This window comes from Canis aureus, chromosome 19 (genome assembly GCF_053574225.1).
Source record: "Canis aureus isolate CA01 chromosome 19, VMU_Caureus_v.1.0, whole genome shotgun sequence".
Lineage (NCBI taxonomy): Eukaryota > Metazoa > Chordata > Mammalia > Carnivora > Canidae > Canis > Canis aureus.
The window spans coordinates 3,864,196-3,886,415 of NC_135629.1; the positions used below are offsets into that span (position 1 = coordinate 3,864,196).

Consider the following 22,220-nt stretch of genomic DNA (forward strand, 5'->3'; position numbering starts at 1 on the left):
GGGGCCGCAGGATCCCGCAGCGTCCCGCGCCCGCGCAGGAATCTGAATCTTCTTAAAGTACCCCAGGAGGAGGCTACGGCTGGCTTTGGAGGCTGCCGGCTCCCTCCATCTTGGCCCGGCCCCCTGCGAGGTTAAGCCCCGCTTCCCCGGCCGGGCCGCAGCAATGGGCGGGCGGAGACCTCCGGTGCGTCCCAGGGAGCGTGAGGTGCCCGCCTGCACAGAGGGAGCCAGAAGTAGTGCACCGGATCCTCGTGGTGAGAACAGGAAACCTTCCCTTTACGTCGCAGTGAGGCTAACTGCCTCAGTTTTGAGGCAAAAATTGAGAAACCATCAGGAAAACTTCATACTTCACTCTCATACTTCAGTGGGCACCAGAATGCGATTTTCCAGGACCTTCCCTTCCTAACCCTAAAACTGAATTTTTAAGGGTGAGACCTAGATTTTTTAAAAACAGGCCTTCCAGGTGTATTTCGGGCATGAAATTAGCAAAGCTACATGGCTTGAGTTTAACAGAAGTTGAGGTGGCCTCTGAGCCTGCTCCCTTGGGACATAAACCAAGGCTTTCTGGTCTTCAGCCAACAGAGTGCTCTCCTTAGAGAGGGGGCTGTTCTTCCCCTCTGTGTGTTCACAGAATTGGGCTGATTGGGAGCAGACAAACCCCAGTGTGCATGTTAGGGAACACCCAAATCATCCATCCAAACCCTCTGAGGGCCCCGTTCATAACCTAGAGAGGGAGCAATGGTCAGGACTGCAAGAACAGGTGCAACCTCAGTGCCTGCTGTCATCCTCTCCACAAACCTGCACTGCTCCTGTTCCTGGGGCTTGAATGGAGAGGAGTGGAAGTCGTCTGACCTCAAGTACAGCAGCCAAAAGGCTGTGTGTGTAAAGGGGATAGGTCAGGTGTTCCTGGGATGGGGCTCAGAAGGGGGAAGGGGAAAGTGGAGCCCTTAAGCATGAGTCTGCAGAGTAGCAGCCATTCAATAAATACATGCTGATTTATTTATATGGATAAGATGGTTTTCTTGGGGATAAATTCAAGAGGAGGTGCGAGCATTTTATTCATTTGCGATGTCCTACCCTGACAAGAAGGGCAACAGGTTCTAGGACAAGCTAAAATCATCCCCTATTTAAAAAAAGGAAAAAAAAAAGTTATCCCCTAGCAGTCCTGCAGGGAAAAAAATTTTTTTTTTTCCCCAGTGATTCCTAGTTGTTTTTGAATGCAGAGGCTTGGGAAGGAGTTTCCATTCGAATTCAGGATGAAGGCATGACTTCTGCGTAGTGTTGAGGGGAAAAGGGTAGGAGCAGGGTCCATGCAGTCTGGCCCCTTAGCCCACAGATGCCAAGATGATGTCTACTGGCAGCTCCTCTGAACTTCTGGCTGTCACCTGCATTGTTACTGTGTCCAAAAGCAGCAGTCTGGAGCGCACCAAGATATCATGACCTCCCCGGAACACACCTAGAGGAAAGAGAGAAGTACAGGTGTGTAAGGAAGAAGCTGCAGAGAGTGGGCTAAGGGTGGGATTTGTAGCAACTCATCAAGGCAGCTGTGATGCAGTGAAACGGGAGTGGGCCTGCAAACGGGAGTTGGGCTGAAATCCCTGAGATTTTATGCAAGTCACTTTACCTCTCTGAGCTACAGTATCCTCAACTATGAAGTAAAGGAGATAATTATACTGTTTTTTAAGCTTTTGCCAGGTGCAAATGAATTAATAAAACATACAAGGCTTTTACCTGGCATCACAGAGGCTCTCATGCATGTTGGCTAAATCTAAGAGCAAAGATGAAGGGACAGCCCCTTCATGACAAAACCACATCGCAGGTGTCTGCAAGACCCAGGGGACTAGGTTGCTTCAGTGTGGCCAGAAACAACCGCTTGGGGTCTATCAGCTGTGAGCAGGGCACTGAAGCAGAACTGCCTCCCAACCCTGTTTAGAAACACTCAGGAAAAAGGGACGCCTGAGTGGCTCAGCAGTTGAGTGCGTGCCTTCGGCCCAGGGCGAGAACCCAGAGTCCCGAGTCCCGGGATCTCTCTCTGCAGCTCTCGTGAATAAATAAATAAAATCTTAAAAAAAGAGAAACAGGAAAAAAAGAAAATCTCCCATTTCCTTTTGTTCAGTTTTAGGTGTGATAATTGTATTGCCCCCACTCCTTTAAACAAGGCATCATTATCTCTTAGAGAAATATACAGATATAGAGACATTTACATACAAAATGCTGTATCTGGAATTTTCTTTAAAATAACTGGGGATGGGACGCCTGGGTGGCTCAGCGGTTGAGTGTCTGTCTGCCTTCGGCTCAAGGCGTGATCTCAGGGTCCCAGGATCGAGTCCCATGTCAGGCTCCGTGCATGGAGCCTGCTTCTCCCTCTGCCTCTGTCTCTGCCTCTCTCTCTCTCTGTGGCTCTCATGAACAAACAAATAAATTTATTTATTAAAAAAATAATAAAAATAAAATAAAATAAAATAAAATAAAATAATAAACTGGGGTTGGGGGATAGAGGGAGTGGCGGTATGGATGCTGTTAAGTTACTGAAACTGGAAGATGAGCACATGAGGGCTCATTATAGCATTCAATTTTTGTGTAAGTTTGAAAATTTCCATGTTGACTTCTTAAAATACCATTCCTATTAAAAAAAGACCAATCAACCTAGTAGAGAATTTGAGAAAGGATATGGAAATAATTCACAGAAAAAGAAATACAAATGGCACACATATTTGGGAAGAATGCTTAACTTCATTCAATATACAAGAAATATAAAATAAAAACTACAGGGACACCTGGGTGGCTCAGCCATTGAGCATCTGCCTTTGGCTCAGGGTGTGATCCTGGAGACCTGTGATCAAGTCCCACATCGGGCGCCCTGCATGGAGCCTGCTTCTCTCTCGGCCTATATGTCTGCCTTGCTCTGTGTGTCTCTCATGAATAAATAAATAAAATTTAAAAAATAAAATAAAATAAAATAAAAACTACACTAAGATACCATTTTCCACCCAGACTGGCAAAGATCATTTGATAATGACCTGATAATATACTCTGTATATTACTGATTACTGTATTATACTGATAACATACTATGTTGTCCACAGTGTGGAAGGAAAGGCATACAGTTCCAATAGAAGGCAACTAGAAAAAAAAAAAAAAAGAAGGCAACTAGAAATTTATATCAAAATGAGAAATGCGCTTTGACCTGGTAATGCCTTGGGAAGTTTATCCTATAGATATCCTCAGGGAATACATGCAAAATAAAGTATGTGTGTGTGCATGATTAGTCACTGTAGCATTGTTTGTAATAGCAAAAAGCCTGGAACAATCTATATATTTATCAATGCAGGCTGATTCTATAAATTATGGTACACCCATACAATGGAATATAAGGAAGCTACAAAAAAGTATGAAGATTTACTCTGGGATGATAAAAAAGTCTTGGAGAAGAACAATGCTAATATCTACACAATAATGGAGATATACTTCATGCCACTGGGCTGTATACCTGAGCTTAAAATGGTAAATTTTACATTATGTACATTTTACTACAATTAGAAAAAGAGGAAACTCTATGTATTTTTAAATATATTTTTAATGTAATCTCCACCCCCAACATGAGGCACAAACTTAGGACCCTGAGATCAAGAATCACATGCTCTACCGACTGAGCCAGCCAAGCATAGGAAAGACAATATATATACTATTTACACGTAAACATCTGAGTTAAAATAGGAAATTGTGCATGTCAGTGTTCGTATCCATAAAATCACTGTTTATAATAACAATGCTGATCAGTCACCTGTCGGAAAGGAACTAGATAGATGACAGGCAGCAAGGGTCGGATATTTCACTGCTGGGCTTTTTTTACTCTATGAATTTTCTTTTTTGTGTTTTTAAAGATTTTATTTATTCTACAGAGTGAGAGAGAGCACAAGCAGGGGGAGTGTCAGGCTCCCCACTGAGCAGAGAGACGGACACAGGGCTCCATTCCAGGACCTTAAGATCATGACCTAAGTTGAACGCAGACGCTTAACCGACTGAGCCACCCAGGTGCCCCTTACTTTGTGAATCTTCAATGCTATAAATTTGAATCCCCATGTTCCCAGTGGGAGCCCTCAACCCAGGGCACAGTAGCATGCAGACTGTAAACTACGTAGGCCCTTCCCACCTAGAAGTGTTGCTTACCAGCCAGAAGCAATGTGTGGGTGTTCTTGTTATCTGGCACTTTGTCTGACCTCTCACAAGGATGCATTCCCAGGAATTTCACGATATTGCCCACAGCCTCTATAGGGAGAAATCCCAGCATCATTAAGCCACATCTCATTTCTACCTTTGTGTCACCACCACTCCCCCATCCTCTAAGCCTGCTCTAAGGTGCGCTTTTAAAAATTTTATTTAGTAATCTCTACACTCAATGTGGGGCTCAAACTCATGACCCTGTGATCAAGAGTCACATGCTGTTCTATTGAGCCAGCCAGGCCCTCTCTAAGGGCCTTTTCATGAAGTGCCATCTGAAGTATATACTCTCAACATGGCCCTGGGTTCCTGGGGGGCCAAGGCCAGGAGGAGTGAAAGGGGAGGACACATTTCAATAGCCAAGGATTTTACCTTCAAGTGTCTTGATAGTAGACAAGGTGAATGTTTCCTCTTTCTCAAACTCATCCCCTACCTCATCCCAGGCTGCTTCAAAGTTCAGTTTCATGACCTTTTGGATATGATCAGCAACAGTGATTTCCAGATCTTCCAGCTGTGGAGATGGAGGTGGAAGTTAGGCATACACCTCCAGGGGAATGGGTTCCTGTTCTGCACACCTGTGGGGCCTCTGCTCTGCACTCACTGCTTATCCCTTTCTTCAACGCATTGGGCAAGTGCTCACTAGACACAGAGCACTGTGCTTGGCTCTGGGGACATACAGTAACTGGACTTTCCTTCAGGTGCTCACAGCCAAGTGGTGTCCTTTCAATAGAAATGCCCTGACCCAAGTGCTCACCTTAGGATGTCAGCTGCAAGGTCACGTCCCTTTGGAAGCCTGCCTAGAGTCAGTGCCTTAAGGATCCAAAGGTCTGCCTTCTACGGCTCGGACACTTATGACTCATCAGATCCCACCCTCTGCCTCAGAATCTCTGAGCCTGACAGATTCTGGACCCCTAGCCTCCATCTCAGCTGTGTCCTCTCTGAACCTGACACATATTAACCCCCAACCTTGGACTGAGAGAGCACATAAAGGTTCCCCATTCATCCAGCCACCAGCTCTTCACTGAGCCCCTACTCTTGGGGATGTTTGTTTCAGGTATGTAAGTAGGACTCCGCTCCCACAGCAGAAGCAATCCTCAGGCCCAGTTCTCCCAAGGAGCTCACTTGATCCTAGGGCAATTCCTGCTCTTAGGGTTACTGCTGGCTTCGGGAGGTCCCCTTAACAATGGCCCCCGTGTGACAATGTCAATTATATTCCACAGTGACTGTCCCTCTAGTCACGAGGAGCTGGAACAATTTGCATCACCAGATTGAGTCTGCCCTCAGATGGTACTGAACCACACTGCCCCACGGTCAAACTCCAGAGCAATCCTGCACTCAGCTCATCCAAGCTCAGAAAAGTGGAATTAGACGTCCTTTGAGTGCATGAAAGGACTACTCAACAGATGCAAACCAATCCAATTCTCTAGAAAGCTTGAAGTCTAATTGTTAGCTCCTGGAAGGGGCTGCTCTGCAACCTTAGGCACAAAATTGAGCCTTCCAACACTAGCTTCTTACCACATATTCATCTTCATAGCCTTCATCATCAGTCTCCCCAGTGGTGGGGTCACAGTCCTTGACAGTGAACTTCATCATGCAGCTGAATGTGCAGGCCACTGCAGAGAAGAAAGGCTGGGTGGTCAGGTTGGCCCTAGTCCCTACAGGGGATAAGTTCCTCCATAGGGCAGGTGGCCATGGCCTGTGTTATATTATCAATAGCAGCAACCCCACACAAAATAGCCATCCAACCCCACAATTTGGACAGAAGATACCACCTTGTGGAAGAGTTAAGTCATGGGTCTGAGGAGCCCCCTCAGAGGGAAGGAAGAAAGAGGAAAGCAGGAGTGCTTTCAGGATGGCTAAGCCCATGCCAGTCACATGTCCAACGTCCAAGGTCTGGAAAAAGACGCTGGTGGGTCCCTTGGAAGGAGTGGAGCTGGGGTGTTTGAGTCTTTGTGCCTATCTTTGTACTCTCATGGTAAAATGAAAAAGTACAAGTTGAGAACCAGAGAGACCTGGGTTCTGCCTCTTACCAGCCACAGGAACTCAGGCAAGTCCTTTACCCTGAGTCTCATCTAGGAATAGGGAGAGCAGTACTTATCCCCTTAGGAGACTATGAGGGTGAAATGGGATGATGTAGGACAAGTTCCCAGGACTCAGCCTTTCTTCTTCTTTTCCTCAAGACTGAAATCAAGGAGTTGAAGCTCTCAGAGGAGACAAATGGCTGGTGTACATCTGGCCCACACCATCTGGATCCCCAGGTTCTCACATGGTCCAGGGTGATTTCTGGAGAGGGGCTCACCAGCTGTGGGGTCTTCCTTGGGCAGTGATACCAATGTGTAGCAGGTCCCAGGCTGGTTGTAGGGTAGGCTTCGGGCAGGCACGTAAGAGACCACCTCATAGGCTTCAGTGGGCTCCATCTGCACTGTGACGTTCTCCAAGGTCTGGTCGTTGAGTGTGTTTGTGCAGTCAAACTGAACCAGGGAGGAGAAGGGTTGCTAAGAGACTGCTCTAGGTCTAAGCCCTGCTGTAGAGGAACAGCCCAGAGATCCTAACTCACCCCATGAGCCAAACTAATTCCTATCCCAGTACCTCTGCGCAGGCTCCCTGTCCCAATGCTGACACATAAGAGCCAGAGAAGTCCTGGGTCAAGACTGCAAGATACATACCAGCTGGTGACAGAACCTATCATTAAATTGGGCTCCTGACCAAATCAGTGTGGGACCCTATAGGACCTGTCGCACTTAAGACCACTCCCTAGGCCCAAGCCCCAGCACGGCCTCGGCACTCCCTTCTCACCTGGAACACCATGTGATCAGTGAAGGTGTGTTTGGTGCAGCGGATGACATACTCTGTCTCTGATTCAGTGAGGGCCACAGGCTCAGGCGAAGACTTGAAGAGGGGCCCCAGGCCATGGAATTCTGGCACTGCCGCCAACTGCTCTGAAAGCCACAGGCCACAAATTCACTCAGCCTTTTAATTCCCAGACCAACCTGTGATGGTTTCTAATATATGCTCATGGCCAACTCTCCATGTCTTTCACCCTACTGAGATGGATGTATATGTATACACAACGGGTTACTCGCTATTTCCCAAATATACAAATACATTTTCTCCTCTTGCTAACAAAAGACCTCAGCCACAGAAAACTGACTGAGAGACCCCAATGTCTGAGGCCTAATCCATTTGGAGATTCCTACAACTTTAGAAGCTCAGCAAGAATTCTTTTTTTTTTTTTTTTTAATTTTTATTTATTTATGATAGTCACAGAGAGAGAGAGAGAGGCGCAGAGACAGAGGCAGAGGGAGAAGCAGGCTCCATGCACCGGGAGCCCGATGTGGGATTCGATCCCGGGTCTCCAGGATCGCGCCCTGGGCCAAAGGCAGGCGCCAAACCGCTGTGCCACCCAGGGATCCCAGCAAGAATTCTTAAAAGGAAAACTCTGGGCAGCCCCAGTGGCTCAGCAGTTTAGCGCCGCCTTCAGCCCAGAGTGTGATCCTGGAGACCTGGGATCGAGTCCCACATCGGGCTCCCTGCATGAAGCCTGCTCCTCCCTCTGCCTGTGTCTCTGCCCCCTCTCTCTCTCTGTGTTCCTGGTGAATAAATAAAATCTTAAAAAAAAAAAAAAAAAAAAGAAAAACTCTAAAGATGAGATGAATGACGTTACAGCCACAGAATCAGGCAAAAGAACAAACTGGTCCTATACATTTGTCAGTTAAGATAAACCGGCCAGTAATGAGATGTTTCAGATTCAGACTTGTAGAAAACCTCACTTCAAGTGGTCTTGGGCACCTGGTAAACCTATCCCTACACCCCAAAGCCTGCTTCCAGCAGTGGGCTGGGTCTTCTGGCCTACAGGCCCACATCTGGCAGCAGTCTGCACACCATGTTTGTCTATGATGACTGTGCCTACTGCTCTCTTCCCTGTTCTACAGTAGGGGCATCGTTTCTCAAAGTATGGTCATGGATCACTGGTGTCAAGAGTTATCTAAGGGTGTGACTTGTCAAAAACTCAGATTCTTGGCCCATCATAAATATGCTCTGGCTCTGGGATTCAGGAATCTCATTTCTAAGAAAATTTCTCAGATGTTTCTGATGTACACTAATATGTGTAGACCACTGCCCTAAGATTTTTAACTTGTCTTCCCAATTAAGTTGAACTCTGTAAGGACAGGAATTGTGGCAAGGCCAGGGATCTGATTATTTTGCCCTGAACTTAGTAGGTACTCAATTCATGTTTCATGGGTAGAGACAAAAAAAGTAGGCATTATTATTATTTTTTGCTTTCTCTTTGTGACTGCTTCAGTCCTCTGCCACCTGCAGGACTGCATCTAATGAATGTGCAGGCAGTAAAAAGCCCAGAAAGAGCCAGCCTAGATATCTGGGCAGTAAAAAGCCCAGAAAGAGCCAGAAAAGGGCACTTTTGGGCCATCATGATCATGAGCTACTACAGTGCTTTTTCTGTGGGAATTTACTTCTTGGAGCACCATGTTTCTACACCTGACACTTAACTAACCCAGGGGATTCTATAGAAGCTATCAGTTAACACTGAGTGTCTGATTCTTCACCAATAAAATAGATTTAACAATCTTGTTCACAGTGTTGTTGTAAAGATAAATGAAGCAATAAATATCAGGATCTAGCAAAATTCCTAGAACTGAACAGGTGATCAATAAACGTTAGGCTTTGGAAGACTGTTTAAAGATGAAATTCACAGCCCCTTAGAGATTTAGAAGGAGTCTTCCTTCGAAGATATGTCAGAATGGTGGCCCCAAGACGTACACAGGCTAACTCCCAGAACCTGTAAATACGTTACATCACATGGTAAAAGCGATTTTGCAGATGCGATTAAGTTGTATTTTTGAGAAGGCGAGATTATCCTGGATTATCTGGGTGGGCCCAAAGTAATCACAAGGATCCTTATGAGAAGGAGGCAAAAGGCTCAGAGTCAGATCTGGCTGACTGTGAAGGTGCTGGCTATGAAGGTGAAGGAAGGGATCATTAGGAGAGCAATGAAGGAGGCCTCCAGAAACTAGAAAAAGCAAAGACACGTTTCTCCCCTAAAGCCTCCAGAGGGAGCTCAGCAATACCAACACAGTGAAACCCATTTTAGACCTCTACCCTCAGAATTGTAAGACAATAGGGATCCCTGGGTGGGGCAGCGGTTTGGCGCCTGCCTTTGGCCCAGGGCGCGATCCTGGAGACCCGAGATCAAATCCCACGTCGGGCTCCCGGTGCATGGAGCCTGCTTCTCCCTCTGCCTGTGTCTCTGCCTCTCTCTCTCTCTCTGTGTGTGTGTGTGTGTGTGTGACTATCATAAATAAATAAAAATTAAAAAAAAAATTGTAAGACAATAAATTTGTGTGGTGCTAAGCCACTAAGCTTGTGGTGATTTGTGGTAACAGCATGGAGAAGGTAATACAGAAGGAAAAATTCTGTGTTAGAGTGGTCCCAGTTAGTTCCAGATCCTAGTTTTGCTGAATTTGAAAGGTAAATTGATAGAAGATAGGATTCTCGAATGGAATGGAAAAGGGGGGGATTTAATTAAACAATAATTGGGAACTGACCGTGAGGAAGAAAGGTACTGTTCTAAGTGCCATGATAGAGCATATAAAAGACAAAACCTGTGAAGAACCATATAGAACTAATTAAGAGAAGACAGAAGAGCTGGAATAGAAGAGATGAGCATAGGAGATCCTTCAAGAAGAAAGAGGGGCACATGTTAGATCCTGAAGGTGGGAATTCAGTAGATAATATGGTATGGCAATTAGATACACAGCTTCTACCCTTAAATAGATGCAAGACCAGAGGGATAGATAAATATCTAAATAAAACCTTTCCAGACAATGTGGACTTAAACATCTCTGGAATCCAAGAAAAAATACTAGGGTCTCTGGATCCCAACTATACTGAATTTGACCTCTGGTACCAGCCTGGGCTCCAGGCACCCAAGCTCTCAGAACCAAGGCTAAGTGGTAGCCTTGAGCCAGTCTGATGTGAATCTTAATTCCAACCCCTCTACTTTCTTGCTAATGCAACTTTAGGCATATCACTTTCTCTCTCTGAACTTCCAATTCCTCCAATACTAAATGGACCCAATACCTTACAACTGAGGATTAAATGTGCTGTCTAGGGTACCCTCAGGGCCCAGCACTCCAGAATAAGAACTGTTGTTGATGGGAGTCTGGGTGACTCAGTCAGTTAAGCATCTGCTTTCTTTCTTTCTTTCCTTTTTTTTTTTTTTTTTTTTTAAGATTTTATTTATTTATTCATGAGAGACACACACAGAGAGAGGCAGAGACAACATAGGCAGAGAAAGAAGCAGGCTCCATGCAGGGAGCCTGACGTGGGACTCCATCCTGGGACTCCAGGATCATGCCCTGGGCTGAAGGCAGGTACCTAACCACTGAGCTACCCAGGAATCCCAAGCATCTGCTTTCGGCTTAGTCATGATCCTAAGTTCCTGGGATCAAGCCCAGCATTGGGCTCCCTGCTCAGCAGGGAGTCTGCTTCTCCCTCTGTCCTTCCCCACTCATGCTCTCTCTCAAATTAAGAAGTAAAGGGATCCCTGGGTGGCTCAGTGGTTTGGCGCCTGCCTTTGGCCCAGGGCGCGATCCTGGAGTCCTGGGATCGAGTCCCACGTCGGGCTCCCGTCATGGAGCCTGCTTCTCCCTCCTCCTATATATACTCTGCCTCTCTCTCTCTAAGTCCATCATAAATCAATAAATAAATCTTAAAAAAAAAGAAGTAAAATCTTAAAAAAAAAAAAAAAAAAAAGAGTAAGAACTGTTGTTGATTGAGTCTCTTCTAATTTCCCTGAGAAGATCAACTACCCTAAAGCTGAGGAGACCAAGCCCAGGTCCTAAGAGCCCCACCAAGCACTGCTACTCACCCTGGAAGATCTCTTGCCGGGTAGCTGCCACTTTCTCAGGCTGCTTGGCGGCTGTGATGGGGGTGCTTTCTGCAGGAGCAAACAAACATTGTGACCAACAACTCCAGTAATGGGGCATGTTGACCACAGAACTGTTACTTAGGGATTATAACTTCCAACTCCCCTGACAGAGTGTGAACATGTAAGAGTACAGAACACGTGAGAAAGAGTGTGTGCATGCGTCTCTATGTCCTGGAGCTAGATGTAGAAAGGATTATTCCATCCTTTTGGTGTAAGCACCCCCATCCTGACTAGGTTTAGTGGCTTCAAGGCCCATGCAGACCTTCCCACAGAGCTTTGGACCTGATGGCCTCTGAAAGGAGCACAGATATTACTTACCTGTTCTCTGCTCTGCCATTGGCGTGGTGGCCAGGGGCACAGACTTGAGGTCAAAAGGTTTTTCCGATGGTTCTAGAGTATACTGCTGCAGAGCTCTCTCCAGACCAGGGATGGAAACCGTCAGACCTAGAAGCCAGTGGGAGACGGACATGCCTGCATACATGACAGAACGAGCACCTGGAATCCCCCACAAAAGATTGAGACCCAGGGGCCTAGGTTTTATGACCCTAGACCACTGAGAAAACCACTTAAAACCCTCTGGGCCTCCACTTTCTCATCTATATCCTTCTTCACACAGCTGGTATGGGGATAAATGTATATAGAAAAGTGACTTATAGAGAGTAGAGTACTATGCAAAGAGAGATTTTTATTAATGACTAGTGTTTCAATTTACCGAGCTGTTTCCACCCACATTGGTGTGAACCACAAGATTGTAGGTCTCCTGAGGTTAGTGATACCATGAAGTTTCCATGCAAGTCTAGCCGAAAGTGTCTTGCCTCAGGCTTCCCCTCCCCAGTGAGGTGCACCTGCTCTGGAATAGTGAGAAGGGCCACAGCTCTGGGATGGGGCCAAGTCAAAGGAGCCGGTGAGACTCACCATTTAGGATATACCCTGCATTGAGGGCCTTCTGCTTCTGCTCCAGGACATTGAGATAGAAGGTGGCTCGGTCCCTTACTTCATTGTCATCATCCATCACACACCTGCAGTCAGAACACACAGTTTTCCTGGCTGGGGCCCCACAGGGATAGCAGGAGGGATACGGGAAGCCTTCATCAGAGGCCAGTCAGAGGAAGCAAGTCTCCTAAAGCTTGGTCCCTAAATGTGCAATCCAAGCATGAAAAGCACAGAAGAGCCTATGATATTCTAACTACCTAAGGGGTGGCCATATTCATATTCCCTGGACCCCCTCCCTGAAGTCCATCCAGTGAAGAAAGCAATCTCCTATATCCAGCAGCATGTGTCAAAAAACAATTTTTTAATTTTTTTATTGGAGTTTGATTTGCCAACATATAGCATAACACCCAGTGCTCATCCTGTCAAGTGCCCCACTCAGTGCCCGTCACCCAGTCACCCCATTCCTCCCGCCCACCTCCCCTTACATTACCCCTTGTTCATTTCCCAGATTCAGGAGTCTCTCCTATTGTCACCCTCTCTGATATTTCCCACTCATTTTCTCTCCTGTTCCCTATAATCCCTCTCACTATTTTTTATATTTCCTGTATGAGTGAAACCATATAGTTTGTCCTTCTACGATGGACTTACTTCACTCAGCACAATACCCTCCAGTTCCATCCACTTGAAGCAAATGGTGGGTATTTGTCATTTCTTTTTTTTTTTTTAAGATTTTATTTATTCATAGACACACAGAGAGAGGCAGAGACACAGGCAGAGGGAGAGGGAGAAGCAGGCTCCATGCAGGGAGCCCGATGTGGGACTCGATCCCAGGTCTCCAGGATCACACCCCAGGCTGCAGGCGGCGCCAAACCACTGCACCACCAGGGCTGCCCTATTTGTCATTTCTAATGGCTGAGTAATATTCCACCATATACACAGACCACATTTTCTTTATCCATTCATCTTTCGATGGGCACTGAGGCTCCTTCCACAGTTTGTCTATTTTGGACATTGCTGCTATGAACATTGGGTGCAGGTGTCTCGGTCTTTCACTGCATCTGTATCTTTGGGCAAACCCCCAGCAGTGCAATTGCTGGGTCATAGGGCAGCTCTATTTTTAACTCTTTGAGGTACCTCCTACACTGTTTTCCAGAGTGGCTGTACCAGTTTACATTCCCATCAACAGTGCAAGAGGGTTCCCCTTTCTTCACATCCTCTCCAACATTTGTTTCCTGTCTTGTTAATTTTCACCATTCTAACTGGTGTGAGGTGGTATATCTCATTGTGGTTTTGATTTGTATTTTCCTGATGGCAAGTGATGTGGAGCATTTTCTCATGTGTTTTTGGCCATGTCTATGTCTTCTTTGGTGAAATTTCTGTTCATGTCTTTTGCCCATTTCATGATTCCACCCTCACCACTGCTATTCAACATAGTACTAGAAGTCCTAGCCTTAGCAATCAGACAACAAAAAGAAATAAAAGGCATTCAAATTGGCAAAGAAGAAGTCAAACTCTCCCTTTTCGCAGATGACATGATACTGTACATAGAAAACCCAAAAGCCTCCACCCCAAGATTGCTAGAACTCATATAGCAATTTGGCAATGTGGCAGGAAACAAAATCAAGGCCCAGAAATCAGTGGCAGTTCTATACACTAACAATGAGACTGAAGTAAGAGAAATGAAGGAGTCAATCCCATTTACAGCTGTATCCAAAATCATAAGATACCTAAGAATAAATCTAATCAAAGAGATAAAGGATCTATACCCTAAAAACTACAGAACACTTCTGAAAGAAATTGAAGAAGACACAAAGAGATGGAGAAATATTCCATGCTCATGGATTGGAAGAATTAATGTTGTGAAAATGTCAATGCTACCCAGGACAATTTACACGTTCAATGCAATCCCTACCAAAATACCATGGACTTTTTTCAGAGAGTTGGAACAAATCATCTTAAGATTTGTGTGGAATCAGAAAAGACCTTGAATAGCCAGGGGAATATTAAAAAAGAAAACCAGAGCCGAGGGCATCACAATGCTGGGTTTCAAATTGTACTACAAAGCTGTGATCCACCAAAACAGTGTGGTACTGGCACAAAAACAGACACATAGATCAATGGAACAGAAGAGAGAACCCAGAAATGGGCCCTCAACACTATGGTTGACTAATATTCGACAAAGGAGGAAAGACTATCCACTGGAAAAAGGACAGCCTCTTCAATAAATGGTGTTGGGAAAATTGGACAGCCATGTGCAAAAGAATGAAACTGGATCATTCTCTTACAATATGCACAAAGATAAACTCAAAATAGATGAAAGTTCTAAATGTGAGACATGAATTCATCAAAATAGATGAAAGTTCTAAATGTGAGACATGAATTCATCAAAATCCTATAGGCAATACCCTTTTTGAACTTGGCCACAGCAACGTCTTGCAAGATACATCTAGGAAAGCAAGGGAAACAAAAGCAAAAATGAACTATTGGGACTTCATCAAGATAAAAAGCTTCTGCACAGCAAAGAAACAGTCAACAAAACTAAAAGACAACCTACAGAATGGGAGAAGGTATCCACAAATGACATATGAGATAAAGGGCTAGTATCCAAGATCTATAAAGAACTTATCAGGGGCAGCCCCGGTGGTCCAGCGGTTTAGCGCCGCCTTCAGCCCAGGGTGTGATGCTGGAGACCCGGGGTCGAGTCCCAGGTCGGGCTCCCTGCGTGGAGCCTGCTTCTCCCTCTGCCTGTCTATGCCTCTCTCTGTCTCTCATGAATAAATAAAATCTTAAAAAAAAAAAAAAAAAGAACTTATTAAACTCAACGGCAAAAAAACAAACAATCTAATCATGAAATGGGCAAAAGACATGAAAACAGAATTTAGTATGACCCAACAATTCCCCCTCCTGGGTGAATTCTCTTGAGAACTGACAACACAGGTCACACAGAAACTTGTACATGAATGTTCACCACAGCATTATTCGCAAGAACTAAAAAATGGGAAGAACCCAAATGTCTGTCAATTTGGTGAAGAGCTAAAATGTGGTCTACCTGTACAATGAATTCTTTGGCCATAAAAAGGAATGAAGTATTGGTACATGTTACAGCATGAATGAACCTTGGAAAAAAAACATTGTGGAGAAGCCAAACACATGAAAGCCCACAGATTAAATGATTCCATTTCATGAAATGACCAGAATGAGCAAATCCATAGAAATAAAAAGTAGATTAGTGGTTGTCTGGGGTTAAGTAGGGGGGGTGCTGAGGGGAGGGAAAAGTGACAAGTAATGGATATAGGGTTTCTTTTCTTTCTATCTCCACCCTCACCAGCTAACCAGCAAAACAGCCAAGCAGGTACAGTTGAAAACAGCCTCATCAAACTTCATATATTGCAAAAAACCCACAGAGACCAAGGAGTCTTAATGCTAGGAACACACATCCACAGAAAGTACTACCCTAGTACAACATTTAGTCTGCCGTATAAGCACCATGGATATAGGGTTCCTATTGGGGATGACAGATATGTTTTAAACTTAGATTACGGTGATGGTTACACAGCTCTGTCCCATAATAAAAAACATCACATTACACATTTTGAGTTGGTGAACTTTATGGCTTGCAAAATATATGTCAATAAAGCTGTTTTTAAAAAAGACTCACCTCTTCAGCAACACCAAGATACTGGGTAACATCTCTTCATTCTGGGCTCCAAACTTGGCCAGAGCACTCACAGCACCTGTGTTTATGAAGCAACTATGATTTATTCAACACACCTGACAGCTCATAGCTCGGACACTTCCAGCACTTGGAACAGGTGTTTGAGCAGAAGAGCCCCAGAGCTTATAAGCAGTCCTGAGCATGGAGGCCCAAATCTGCCACCATTGCAATGACTGGTCTTGGACGGACCTTCACTGGGCCTCAGCTCCCTCATCTGTTTCATGGAGAAGGCAGCCCCATTCTTGGGTTCCAGGAGCCATTTTGGCATTAACTGAGATGAGGCCACAGAAGCTAGCCACACACAGGTTGCTCAGCTTCTATACACAAATGGCCTCAATTTGTAGTTATTAACCTTTGGATTAACGTAAGAAAATGAACTATTATTAATGAATATCAATCGCTGAAACTGGAAAGATCTGTCCAGTGGGGGCATTAGAAGACAGTAAATTTGAAATAAAGAATATGATGGCGGGACACCTGGGTGGCTCAGCGGTTGAGCATCTGTCTTCACCTTAGGTCATGATCCTGGGGTCCTAGGATCGGGTCCCACATCAGGCTCCCTGCATGAAGCCTGCTTCTCCCTCTGCCTCTGTCTCTGCCCTTCTCTCTCTCTGTGTGTGTCTCTCATGAATAAATTAATAAAATCTTAAAAAAAGAGAAAAATATGATGGATGCATACTGAATTGTTTTTTTTTTTTTTTTTTTTTTTAAAGATTTTATTTATTTATGATAGTCACAGAGAGAGAGAGAGAGAGAGGCAGAGACACAGGCAGAGGGAGAAGCAGGCTCCATGCACCGGGAGCCTGACGTGGGATTCGATCCTGCGTCTCCAGGATCGCGCCCTGGGCCAAAGGCAGGCGCCAAACCGCTGCACCACCCAGGGATCCCGGATGCATACTGAATTGTATACTCATTTAAAAGAGTGCATTTTGGGGTGCCTGGGTGGCTCAGTTGGTTAACCACCTGACTCTCAATTTTGGCTCAGGTCATGATCTCAGGGTTGTGAGAGAGAGCCCTGCATCAGGCTCTGCACTTGGTATGGAGCTTAAGTTTCTCTCTCCTCTTTCCCCTGCTCCTTCTCTTAATAAAAAAATAAAAAAAAATAGTGAATTTTATAGTCTGTGATTTATATCTCAATAAAGCTACAGTTTTTAAAAAAGCTAACCAAAAAACAGCAAGAAATAAAAGAAAGTTAAACACCAACATGTAGTCAAAGTTAAAAACCAAAAATCAGTAACAAATCAGAGAGCTAAAGAACCATCCAACTGGGTGATACCCAAGCATCTGAGGTCCTTTCCACAATGTTATAAATCATGGAGCTTGTGAGGCAAGAACACAGAGTGCCTGTGGGCTGGGGCGTAGGTCCCTTTGGCAGGCCATTTGCTCAAGCAGCAGCTAAGAGCCCCAGTTTGGGGAGTGCCTGGGTGGCTCCGTCAGTTAAGCATCTGCCTCCCACTCAGGTCATGGTCTTGGGGTCCTGGGATCTAGCCCCGCATCGGGCTCCCTGCTCAGCAGGGAGTCAGCTTTTCCCTCTCTGACTCTCCCCACTGCTTGTGCTTCTCTCACAGTCTCACTCTCTCTTTCAATGATTAAATAAAAAAAATCTTAAAAAAAAAAAAAAAGCCCCAGTTCAACACCAGCTCAGACCCACCTGCCCGGACCTCCTCATGCTCCAAAACTACACGGTTATAGATGAAGCGGATATACTTGGAAGGGTTGTTGGTCTTGGGTCCCTCCTGCCCTAGAAGATGCAGGATGCGGGTGGCCAGCACGGTGAACTCGCAGTCCTCGATGAACTCGCACAGGTGTGACAGCCCCGTCTCCTTGCTCTCTGTGTTCTCCTCAATGATGCTGATGATGCAATCCACGATGGCCCGCTTGTATTCAAAGCCACCCTGCAATGGGAGGGGTTGAGCTGAGCAAGAAAGTTGCTCTTTTCAGAAATGAGCTGTGAGGCCCAACACCTAACCAGGACGAAGGACAGCGGTCCCAACACAGAACCTGGTCAAGGGAGACCAGGGACCTGGCTTATATTCTGTGTAAAATATAAGGCTTGGACTGAATGCATGCTGGGGCCCTTGCAAATCTAATAGTAGATCATTTAATAGAAATATTTTGGGTTTGTTGTATGGCTGTGAGTTACTTTCCTTGTCCGAACCTCAGGCATATTCATAATAAGGACCATCAGTGTACTTAGTTCACAGATTATTGTGAAGGGTTAAGATGCTATTTGTATGCTGTTTTATTTCAGTGAGGCGGTTATGTGAGAAAGCACACTATAAACCTTCAAACACTGTTTTCAGTAACAGTTTTACAGCCAGGCAAGCAGTGAAGGGGGGGGGGCGGGCAGCAAGAAGCTCAGACTAACTGCATCAAGGCTTCGCTGGCAGCTGCTCTGATTAGTGAATGGACATACCCCTGTGCACAAGCAGCAGATCCATTTCTAGAACACAAGGTTTCAGTGTCTGACTGCTGCACCCTAATGAATGAAGTCTTACATTTTACTGATATTTGGAACCATGAATTTTTCTGGGAGGAAAGGAGGTATGGGGAAAAACCATGGACTCTGGAGCCAGATACATCTTAGTTCAGATTTTGGCTCAGATACTGATTGGGCAGGTGACCACAGGCAGGTCACTTCACCTGAGTCTCAGATCCCTGATTTTTTTTTTAAGATTTTATTTATATATTAGAGAGAGAGAGAGAGAAAGAGAGAGAGAGAGGTTGAAGGAGGCAGGCAGACAGACAGAGGGAGAAGCAGGCTCCATGCAGGGAGCCTGATGTGGGACTCAATCCCGGGGCCTCCAGGATCACGCCCTGGGCTGAAGGTGGCACTAAACCGCTAAGCCACTGGGGCTGCCCAGATCCCTGATTTTTTTTTTTTTAAAGATTTATTTATTTACTTATGATAGAGAGAGAGAGAGGCAGAGACACAGGAGGAGGGAGAAGCAGGCTCCATGCCAGGAGCCCGACGTGGGACTTGATCCCGGGACTCCAGGATTGCGCCCTGGGCCAAAGGCAGGCGCTAAACCGCTGAGCCACCCAGGGATCCCCCAGATCCCTGATTTTTAAAGGGAGGAAATGACGTCTGTCGACAAGGCCTGTTATGAAGATCACAAGATTGTATACGCTGTGTGGTGTCTCCAAAGTGTTGGACCCATTAGCTAAAAACTCCCTAAGTATTAGCACCCTCCTCCCCTCTAATATTGCAAGAATCCCAAAGATACCCAAGGCAAGGGCTCCTCACCTGCCTTGTTCCAAGGGCCACTTTGGGCTGGGGTAAAGGGGCACTAGATATCTGGGGACCAATTCTACTCTAAAGCCCTTTGCTTCTGCTCCTCTGAATTAACTGGTTTTGTTGACACACCCAAGGAAGGCAGTGTGAGTCACAAACTTACATCAAAAACAAAAATAGAACCCAATGTTACATACATTATTAGCATTAATTTCAGAAGAAACCACCCCTGGAGCTCTTGGAATGCCCAGAAAATTTCTATACTAGACACCAGTGAACACAGGTTTTCCTGACTCTGGCATAAGCATCGCCACAGGGCATCTGCTGTGTCTTTAAAGCCAGGGTGGTGAGTCATTACTTATTACTGTAATTACTAGCAATTGGTATGTTTATACTATGGTTCATGAGGAGTATAAAGGCCACAGGCACCAGGAAATCTACCTCGTTAATAGGTTGATCTGGGTACCCCCCAAGAAGAGGACCTTGGCTCCAAATTGAGCATGGAGTTAGCAGCCAGGTCACTCCCTGCACGAGGAGACCTGGCAGGCCCCAAATGCCAGCTCTTACCTCTTCCCGCAGCATGGTGAACAGGAAGTTCATGAGCACAGCGTGTTTGCGAGGATACTTCTGACACAGGGCACTGATGGCCTGGACCACCACCACCTGAGTCAAACAGACATGTGTGAGCAGCGGCCTGACACTAGGGTCAAGTTACTTAGTTTACTACGTGCCAACAGAGTCCTTCCTTAGGTCCAGCCAGGCCCTGGACCTAGAGGGCAAGGAGGATAGAGGAACTCCACTACCCTCAGGGAGTACATGATCCCCAAGCCCATCCAACTAGGGTGGCATGCACACAGGTCCCAAGAGCCCCAGACCCAGACTCTGGATCCAGACTCTGCTTTTCTCAGACCTCAAAGTAAGTCCACAGGCCCCTCTCCTTGCCACCTGTTCTGCTTCTCTTCCTACCTCCACCCCCATAATCTTACACATCAGCTGATCTGGTTCCTCCCTAGGTACTTTGGTCTTGGCCCTCTCCCCTTTGCACACAGTCTCAATTTTAGTACATGTGCTGCCAAAGTGAGCACTGCACAAAGTCTCTTAGGCAGTCCTTCCTGCTCCTGTAGTTTTACCTATTATGCCGCTCACTCTCAAACCTTTGTCTGTTGTCTGAGCTCAAGACCAGTGTTTCCAAATGCCCACCAGGCAACTCCACCTCGTGTTCACTGGCACATCAAACTCAACATATCTGCAATCACCACTATTACCTTCTCGCTGTGCTCATCCAGGACCTGACTCTCCCTCCTTCCCCAAACTGATCAATAGCACCACCATCAGCCCATACTAGTAAATGAGAGCTCTCTGACAACATTTGCTCCCTCAGCCTTCGCTCCATGCCCTGACAACTGGTCTCACAAAGGAACAATAAGGACACAGTTCCAGAGGCAGGATGAGCGTGTCTCCCAAGTCCGAGCCCTCAGAAGGGCAAAGTGCCACCCTCTCCACCAAGTCTTCAAGCCTGACCAGCTCCCAGTCAATCTTGGCCTGGGGGCTAGGGAATGTGGAGGAGCAGGCACAAAGTGTCTTCCTCACTCTGGGGACAGTGGGTGTTCCAGGCACACCCGGGTACCTTGAACTCATCTGAGATCTCTGACATGAAGGACGAGATCTGCTTCATAAGGCGGTCGATGCTGCTCTCACTGCCGGTCTTGAGGAGCGTGGTGATGGCCAGTGTAGCGATGCTACGGTTTGAGTCTGTCACCAGGTTCTCCAGATCCAGATTGCATGCTGTCACTGCAGAAGGGTGCTTCATGGCCACCTGTTTGAGAGGACAGAGAGAACAGATATAAAAAGGGCCTTTTTCTTTTTTTCTTTAAAGATTTTATCAATTTATTCATGAAACATACAGAGAAGCAGAGACATAGGCAGAGGGAGAAGTTCCCTGCAGGGAGCCCAGTGAGGGACTTGATCGCAGGGCCTGGGGATCATGACCTGAGCCAAAGGCAGACACTCAACCACTGAGCGACACAGGTGCCCCAAAAAGGGACTTTTTTGATGGCTCTGGCCTCAGACGAGCCCATCTCACCATCTGGTAGAAAGCAACTGTGACCAGCACCACACCTTTTGTGACTCAGGTCAGGGGTAACTGAAATGCCTCCAGCTGATTAGGCCACCCCCCTGACCCTCTCAAAAGGCCAGAGTTACCCACCTCTAAACCCTTACCTTATTGAGGGTGCGGACAGCAGCATAGCGGAGAGCGGCCTTAGGTGAGCTGCAGAAAAGCTGGAGCACTGTGGGGATACAGATGCCATGTGCCAGGCTGCCCTCACCACTCAGCAGCTGGGAAAGCCCAGGCCTCCAGGGAAGGGCAGCACAGGGCATGGAGGGCACACAAGGGCTAGGAAGCTGTTCAGACCCAAACTCTGTGCTCATTTCCCTGCTGGCACCCTCACCATAACCAAGGAAGAGAGCTCATGAGCAAAGAGGCTTTGATATGCCTATGAGAGCCCAGTGGATGTTATGAATGATGCCGGCTGCTACTTACTGAGAACCTGCTATTTTCCAGGCATTGTGCTAAGGAGCTGCTATACCTTGTCTTATTCATTTCTCACAATCTCACAGAGCAGCTATTATCCCCGTTTAACAGATACAGAGACTTAAGTACACGGGTAAAGCTACTAAAGTTAACTCTGGAGCAGCTGCTAGCTACCAGAACCAGGACTGAAATCCAGGACTGCCTGTACCTAAAGCCTGAGCCCTCTACCTCTGTGAAGTAGAACTGCACTCCCCATTCCTGGGCATGCACTGAAACCAGCAGAATTAGCTCCATCCTGGCTTCAACAACTGCCCTGGTTCCTATGCTAACTGGTTACACGTCAGACAGCATATCTCTCCCCGTGTCATGGCTGTCAGGAAGCCAGGACTCCAATCCAGGCCATCAGGCTCCAGTGTTCAGGCTTCAGGGACCCCTCTGAAATGTTCTTCCTTTGTCTAAGACAGCTTGGCCCCTAGTGACCAATGCACTGGTTTTATAAATATTGGGTTCCTCCACCAGGCTCTCTTGGCATGGCTAGCCAGCCTGATAGGCTGCAGAGTGGATCTGAACCCCACCTCTGCCTCTTATCAGAGCCCCAGGCTCCTTTAATGAATGGTAAGATGGAACTAAAAGT

The 22,220-nt window shown here is 46.3% G+C and overlaps 1 protein-coding gene across 1 annotated transcript in view; it reads right to left on the reverse strand.

Annotated features, from left to right (window-relative positions):
- Nucleotides 1-976: 976 nt before the first annotated feature.
- Nucleotides 977-22,220, reverse strand: part of COPG1 (coat protein complex I subunit gamma 1) — a 28,268-nt gene continuing 7,024 nt past the window's right edge. The window contains exons 11-24 of the mRNA XM_077857617.1: nucleotides 21,274-21,341; nucleotides 20,681-20,869; nucleotides 19,621-19,716; nucleotides 17,470-17,713; nucleotides 15,762-15,837; nucleotides 12,086-12,189; nucleotides 11,489-11,614; nucleotides 11,111-11,179; nucleotides 7,018-7,160; nucleotides 6,521-6,692; nucleotides 5,737-5,834; nucleotides 4,594-4,732; nucleotides 4,171-4,269; nucleotides 977-1,456 (exon numbers count right to left, since the gene is read on the reverse strand). Of these exons, the coding sequence (XP_077713743.1) occupies nucleotides 1,326-1,456; nucleotides 4,171-4,269; nucleotides 4,594-4,732; nucleotides 5,737-5,834; nucleotides 6,521-6,692; nucleotides 7,018-7,160; nucleotides 11,111-11,179; nucleotides 11,489-11,614; nucleotides 12,086-12,189; nucleotides 15,762-15,837; nucleotides 17,470-17,713; nucleotides 19,621-19,716; nucleotides 20,681-20,869; nucleotides 21,274-21,341 (1,754 nt within the window). The 3' untranslated portion in view covers nucleotides 977-1,325. The remainder of the gene's footprint in view (nucleotides 1,457-4,170; nucleotides 4,270-4,593; nucleotides 4,733-5,736; nucleotides 5,835-6,520; nucleotides 6,693-7,017; nucleotides 7,161-11,110; nucleotides 11,180-11,488; nucleotides 11,615-12,085; nucleotides 12,190-15,761; nucleotides 15,838-17,469; nucleotides 17,714-19,620; nucleotides 19,717-20,680; nucleotides 20,870-21,273; nucleotides 21,342-22,220) is intronic.